Here is a 7368-nt window from a genome sequence, read left to right on the forward strand (position 1 = left end):
ATCAGCCTCTACCCAATAGCCGCATCAGCCTCCTGCAGGGTCCACTGCATTCACTTTGCACAGTGACTCCCATTTCTGCTGCTGCAGGAGACACGCAGGCTTGGGACCTCTTTCATCTTCTCGGGGCACAGGCTGAGGGGGCACGTGGCCTTGGGACCTCTTCCCTTGTCATCTTCTCTCGGGGTACAGGCCGAGTGCCTGATGGACTGCTCTGGAGAGGTCGGCTTTTCCACAGCTGTCCAGGTGCCTGCCTTGTGCCCAGCCCAGCACTGATGACTGTCCTTTGCGTCTGAGGGAGAATGTTTTCTCAGCCAAGACACCTTGTGGCGTTTGAAAGAAGCAATTCTGCATGTTCCTTCTTCCTTTTTCTTTTTCCTCTCTTTACTTTTTGCTTCATTTCCCCTAATTATTAAAGGACTATGTTATTTGAAAAAAAAAAATTAGGTAACAGAACAGAGAGAAGAAGGGCCCTTGGTTGCAAAGCACATAGATGACCGTGGAGAATGCAGATCCCCCTCAAATGCAGGCATGGGGCCAGATGCTGACTGTTCATGAGGCCCTGGCCAGACCCTTCCTCATGCCAGGCCACTGGAATCAAGTAGCCAAAACACAGCCCGGGTCCCTGCCTTCTCGAAGCTCCTGATGAAGAATAGATAGATGAGCAGGTCCCGTGGTCTCCAGGGGTGACCGTGCCGTGAAGGAACAAGGGCAGGAGAGGCGGGGCTGTGTCTGCGGCCGCTGCTTCTGCTGGGGGTGGGAGTTGTCTGGGAAGCCCTGTTGGACATGGTGACACTGAGGCAGGAGCTCGGAGTGACGGAGGGGCTCCAAGCAGGGCAGTCATGCTTCGGGGAGGGCCCAGGCAGCCGGCAGGGTACTGGGCGCGGGGCAGTGGCTCCGGGCACATAGGCTCTGGCTGGGCGGGGATACCCGTGGGGACACGCAGTGGGGCACATCGGGTTGCGTGCTGCCCTCCATTCATTTATTTACTCAAAAGCCCTCATCACTTATGGCAGAGTTTGTAGGGCAGGTGGGAGGTGCTGAGCTTCTGGGTCTTAGAGACGGGACACCCTCCATGTCTTTGGGAGGCAGGGCAGAGGTGTGGACTGGGGCACAGGCCAACCCCATTAGTTTCTAAGATGCCCCTTAGCTGCTGTATCTCTGTGGAGAGGGTGGGGTCTTGGCGGGAAACTCCGGGAGAGAAGAGCCCTGCAGAGCCCCGGGCTCTGTTCCTGATCTGCTCTAGACAGCGCTAGTGGTAAAGACCCTGCCTGCCAGTTCAGGAGACATAAGAGACCCTGGTTCGATCCCTGGGTCAGGAAGATCCGCTGGAGGAGGGCATGGCAAGCCACTCCAGTATTCTTGCCTGAAGAATCCCATGGACAGAAGAGCCTGGTGGGCTGCAGTCCATAGGGTTGCAAAGAGTTGGGCACAACTGAAGCGACTTAGCACACACACACGCACAGGGAAGAAGACTAGTTTCTGGAACACTCGAGGTAGGCAGAGCTGCAGAACTCAGAGCCTTATATAGTGAATAATTGGCACAGTCCTGTGGGTTAAGGTTTTCCATTAAGCTCTCTATGCTGCTAATAATTTAGCTGGAAGATGTGTTAGATACAGCACTTGGGGAAAATGGAGTACCCATCTCAGGGTATAATGACACCGTGAAGGCAGATTATTTCTACCGTGGAGAACAATTGTAAGCCTGTGCTAATAGATTAAACTGCTAGAGCAATGGTTCTGAACAAAGAAAGTGGTCGAGAGCTGGATAGTCAGCCCTAAACTGATTAGGACGCATAGAGCCATAATTGAACCCTGCTGATCTAGGACGCGCCATTTCTTTGGTCGCTGCCACACAGCACCAGCCGGGGAAGGTCCCCGGACTTGAGATCACCTGGATTAACATCCAGATTTGAGCTACCTTCCAGCCCACTGACCTTAGATGAGTCACTGGGCACGAGAGGTTTCTCTGAGATGCCCGGGCCACAAGACGCCGTGTGCAGGTGATGGGCCTGGGGTGAGGAGAGCATCCACTGGGCGCCACGGGGGCAGAGAAGGAAGGCTGTGGTTTGCAGAAACATAACACCTAGAAGCAGCGTGTGTGTCCTGTCAGAGGTGAGTGCCTGGGGGTGGGGTAGCCCAGCACCCCCTCTGTGGTGTAGCCCTCCACGCCTCCTCGTTCCCGTTTCCACAGCCTCGCGTGAAGCCGGGCATTTGCACACGCAAGCTCATGAGAACATGAACTCGGGCCAGTACCAGGTGGCGGCTGAACCCTGGGCATCATAGTGATGCTTTGAACGCCCCTCCCATGACACCTGTGCTGGCCAGGAGGGTCACCCTTTGCAGGATTTCTGCGGCTGCATGTTCACCTTCATCTCCATCACTCTTCCTGGTGAAGTAAGCCCAGAGGATCCCTTTTGGAAAGTTCATTTTGCTCTCAGCATTGGCAGTGCATGAACCGAACTGGTGATCCTATCTGGAAGCTGGGGAGCTTGTCCAGTGAGTTTGGCGGCTGGCAGGGCAGTGGGCACACGCCTGCTCTTCGCTGCCTTCCCTCCGCCTGCCATGCCTTCTCCCACCATCTGCAGACACTACCACCTTCCACGAAGTGGCCCCAGCCTTCATGGGACAGAGTTAGCACGTTATTTTCCCTTGTTTCGAGCCTGGAGGCCTCATCTTGGTCTCTGCCCTTCTTCCTGCACCTGGGTCATCCTGGGCCGGCTCCTGGGACCCTGCCCAGCCACCTGGGGAACAGGCACTGTAGGCTCTGCGCATCCGAGGCCTGGGCCTGGAGGGATCTCCTTGTCTGGGCAGCGGGGTCAGCCCTGATCAGTACTCAGGTGTTAGAGTTGTTCAGAAGGGCAGTGAAGTCCGCCGTTGGTGACTTCTTCCTTGTTCCCGGCTTCGCCTCTGACGGCAGTCGCTGTGTATGAATTGTGCTGTCACACCAGGGGTGCGTCTCAAGGCTCGTGTGTTGGTGGATCTCACCCGTTTTATCATGATTGTTGGCATCTGTTTACCTGAAGTCGATGGGCTTGATTTGCCCACGTGAGGTCCTAGAACCTCAGCGTAAATCCCGCGAGCCCCCTGACTCCTTATTTTCGTGTAGAATTGACCGACAGTTCAGAGAAAAGCATTTGTCCAGTATTCCCTCCTTCCTTTCCTGCCCTTCTGTCAGGTTCCCTCTTTCAAAGTGAAGTAAATCAATATTTACTTCTAAAGTCTTGGTTCACAGTACATTTTCCCATTTCATGAAATTGAAACAAACAGTAAAAGAAGGGGGATGAAAGGCCTCCATCTACTGTAGAAAGATGAGTGAGTGAGTGAAGTCGCTCAGTCGTGTCCGACTCTTTGCGACCCCGTGGACTGTAGCCTACCAGGCTTCTCTGTCCATGGGATTCTCCAGGCAAGAATACTGGAGTGGGTTACTGTTTCCTTCTCCAGGGGATCTTCCCGACCCAGGGATCGAACCCGGGTCTCCCGCGTTGGAGGCAGACGCTTTAACCTCTGAGTCACCAGGGAAGCCCACTGCAGAAAGATAGCTCAGGCTAAATGTGCTAATACTTCCCACTCAGGGTATCTCTCTAGATTCTGGAAAGTTCTGTGCAAGTTGGAAGTTCCTTCCAATCAGTAACTGTGTGACGCCCACCCCAGACGGGCCTCATCCATTTTCTTCTCTGAGTTAAACCTGACCACGCTCCCCCCAACACAGCTCTTCCTGCTAGCAGGGAATGGCTCAGGCCCAGGGCCGAGGGAGGACCCTGGAAGCCCGGACATGGGTCCCAGAGATGGTGTGGGTCGTGTTTACAGGGGGCTGGGCAGGGGGGAGACTGTAACCCAGGCTCCAGCCAGCGGGGAGTCAGAGTGTTTCATCAGTGGGCGCTCACAGAGGCCACCCGAGCAAGCCCGTGGCTCCGGGTCTCTCCTGGGGGTCCTGGAGTCCTTGCTCCTGCTGTCACTCGTGCCTCCCCTGGAGGCTGCCCTGGCGCTCGGTCAGAGCACCGCCCTGTCCTGTGTCTGCCCCCCTAAACTGGGTTTCCCCCATATGGTCCCCGAGCATCCATCATTCACCTGCACCCAGCGGAGCACCCTTCCGCAGATACTGGGTGCTTGCCCTGGGCCCACACCTGCCCCGCCCATCTGGATCTGGGGAGAGCTGTGCCACAGCAGTGACAGAGCCTGGCCCTCAGAGAGCTCAGTCCACTAGGACCCTGATGAAACGAAGACGGTCCTATTAAATGAATGAGTGAGTGACGTGCTGCAGTGCTGTAGGGAAGCGTTGTTAGTGCATGAATGAGGGCCTGGAAGGCGTGGCGATGTTACTAAGCACCCACTGTGCTTACAAAAGCTTCTTCAGTTCTCCGAGCCATCCTCTGAAGTGGGCATTCTAATCTCTGTTTCACGGATGAGACGACGGAGGGTCATGGGGGAAAGTGGCCTTCCCGCGGCTCACAGCCCACAGCGAGGGGGCTGCTGTCTGAGCCCCACCAGGTGCAGGACAGAGAGCTTCTTCCTGCCTCACCTCCACCCTCTGGGCGAGGCCGGTCTCCCTGACGTCTGTCCCCGGGTCCGATGCGGTCGCTCCCCAGCTCAGCAAGTCCGGGCCCTTCGCTTTCCTCCTCGGCTGGTTTTCTGCCAGTCATTTCTGCACCTCTTAGGGTCTCAACACTTTCTAATTCTTGCCTATGTTATCTGTATTATTTCTGCTATCAAGATCAAAAGCAGTTGTAGAACAGGCCAGATCACAGAGCCAGGGCATTGGCAGCAGCTGGAGTGTGGCCCTGTCTGGGATCGGCCTGCCCTGTAGCCACTGTGATGCCTCTGGTCCCGGCTGGACCCGGAAGCAGGGCCTGCCTTGAGACCTCTCTCTCGCCCTCCTGCAGGTCACGGACGAGGAGCCCAGCTCCAACCACACGGTCATGATCCAGGAGACCCTGCAGCAGGCCTCCGTCGAGCTGGCCGAGCAGCATCACCTGGTGGTATCGTCCGACGACGTGGAGGGCATCGAGACGGTCACCGTCTACACGCAGGGCGGGGAGGCCTCAGAGTTCATCGTCTACGTGCAGGAGGCCGTGCAGCCTGTGGAGGAGCAGGCCTCGGGGCCACCGGCCCCCGAGCTCTAGAGGACCTGGGGTGTGCCATGGAGCCACGAGGTAGGGCTGCCCGCCCTGCCGGGGTGCCCGGGATGGGGAGGCCCCAGACCGGTGCTCTGCACGCGCTCGCGTCTGCCCTCCCAGCTCCAGTGGCCACGCGGGCCCTCCTGGCCCTCCTCTGGGTGGACGAGGCCATCAGTGGGCATCACCAGCAATAGGGGAGCCCCCCTTCCCCTCCCCGCAGCACAGACACACACACACCCTCCCCCACTCCATCCCTTTCCAGGAGGATGTTCGCATCAACTCCCCCAAACAGAGCCCTCCCCGGGCAGCCCCTTTGCATCAAGAGTCAGAGACCACCGCTCCCCACCCCAGTCCTCATCAGCACCTTCTCTGAATCATGGCCCCAACCCCTGTCCCCCCCACCCCGTGTGGGTGCCCCGTCTTTATCTGGGACTGCCCTGCAGCCCGGTGACCGAGAGACAGCCGCCAGAGGAGGTGACCTTAGCGTTTCTGCATCACTTCTGGAGTCTCCGGGGTGCTTGCTATCATGTGACCTGAGTGCAACTTGATGGCCCTCCCAGTCCCATCCCAGGCGGAGGGGTCCAGCTTCCTCTCAGAATTCTTTTGCTTTTCCAATAAATGCACTTTTTCCTATTTGCCTCCTGCTCTAAGGAGGTGGGGTGGATAGAATTGAATCATTCCTCTACCTGAGTCCTTCTCCTCCTTCCTTTAGGCTGGCGGGTTTATGTCCCGCCACCACTACCCAGGGCCACCCCCTGTGAGACCCCGGGCCCCAGAACTCGATGGTGACGGTCATTCTTCCTCTAAAGTGCGAGCCTTGTTTCGGGGTCACTATAAGAGGCCAATGGTCTTCCCTTGCACTTCCTGGCACCTCATTTTGGTTTGCTGCAGCCTAGAGGAGGCAGCGGCCACTCCCTGCTTCGGGGGAGAGCAGTAAACCCACCGTCAGGCCTTCCCGACGCTCCTAAGTCTGACCTTTTCGTCCAGGGGCTCTTGGTAAACCCCATACCTTTTGCACCTCTGCTGTGTGACAGCTTTGTGGGGGTGTCAAGGCAAGTACCGCCACCCCCCGGCCAGCCCTGGGGTCTCCTGATGGCGTCACTCACTGTCCAGCTCACTGAGGTCAAGATTTTTTTTTTTTATCAAATTAAGTTTTATTTAATTTATAGTGATTCTAACCAATTATTTGAATAAACCATCCTTTTGAGGTGTAAAATGCCAAACTGTTGCTTCATCGTTTTAGACTTTCACATTTCTAGATTAAACAATGAAATAATGAAAATACATGACATAGGATGACTCACAAAACTGTTCATACGAAACAAAGTTCTTGTTGCTCTTTGGGTACTAAAAACAGCCAAAAGTTTTGGTTCAGTAATGAAGAAAAAAGCTTGAGAATCTTTTTTAATCCTACAACGGCTGGTTCTCTTTTTTGGCCAAGGAAGACATTATTGACCCATTTTCAGTGAAGAATGGGGCCTCCCTGGGGGCTCAGTGGTAAAGAATCCACCTACAGATGCAGGAGATGAAGGTTTGATCCCTGGATCAGTAAGACCCCTGAAGACGGAAATGGCAACCCACTCCAGTACTCTTGTCTGGAAAATCCCACAGTCCGTGGGATCGAGAATGGACAGGACTTAGTGAGTAAACAGCAACACTAAAGAATGAACTTTGAGTTATTCTCTAGTAAGGATGGTGAGTTTTTTTTACCAGTCTTGGTAAAAGTGAATGGTACAACCAAATGATGGATTTTTTTCCTCAATGTTTAGAAGCCTGTGTTTTTGTTTGTTTCTTGCTGTATGATTGACCTGCAACACTGTGTTAGTTCTAGGTACATGGCATAGTCATTGGATATTTTTATACATTACAAAATGACACCACAGTTAGTCTAGGATGCTAGATGCATCATACCGGTGACGATAAGACTCAGAGGTAGTGAGATTCACCAGGAGGATGTACGTGAGGCGCTTGGCACAGTGCGGGCGGAGAGGGACAGCTCTACCCCTTGAGAAATGCCCAGCAAGGAGGCTGTGACCTCCCAGTGTCGCCGTGGATGTGCAGCTGCATTAGTTGCTCTGAGTTTTGTTTTTATTTTAATTATTTTATCTGGAGATTTCCTGTTATCTTAGATTGTTGACCCCATGGATGATACAGTCCAGAGAATTTTCCAGGACAGAATACCGCAGTGGGTAGCCTTTCCTTTCTCCAGGGGATCTTCCCAACCCAGGGATCGAACCCAGGTCTCCTGTGTTGC

General features: G+C 54.8%; 1 protein-coding gene across 2 annotated transcripts in view; it reads left to right on the forward strand.

Moving 5' to 3' along the window:
• ZFAT (zinc finger and AT-hook domain containing) overlaps positions 1-6445 on the forward strand; it is a 145967-nt gene extending 139522 nt beyond the window's left edge. Inside the window, exon 16 of one of the 2 annotated variants that reach the window (XM_055431866.2) lies at positions 4881-6444. In XM_055431866.2, coding sequence (XP_055287841.1) covers positions 4881-5120 — 240 coding nt within the window. In that variant the 3' untranslated portion in view covers positions 5121-6444. Of the gene's footprint in view, positions 1-4880 lie in introns of both variants that reach the window. The other variant, XM_055431869.2, reaches the window with a different exon arrangement.
• The last annotated feature ends 923 nt before the right edge of the window (positions 6446-7368 follow it).

This window comes from Moschus berezovskii, chromosome 16 (genome assembly GCF_049115385.1).
Source record: "Moschus berezovskii isolate FMDL1 chromosome 16, NW_MosBer_1.0, whole genome shotgun sequence".
Lineage (NCBI taxonomy): Eukaryota > Metazoa > Chordata > Mammalia > Artiodactyla > Moschidae > Moschus > Moschus berezovskii.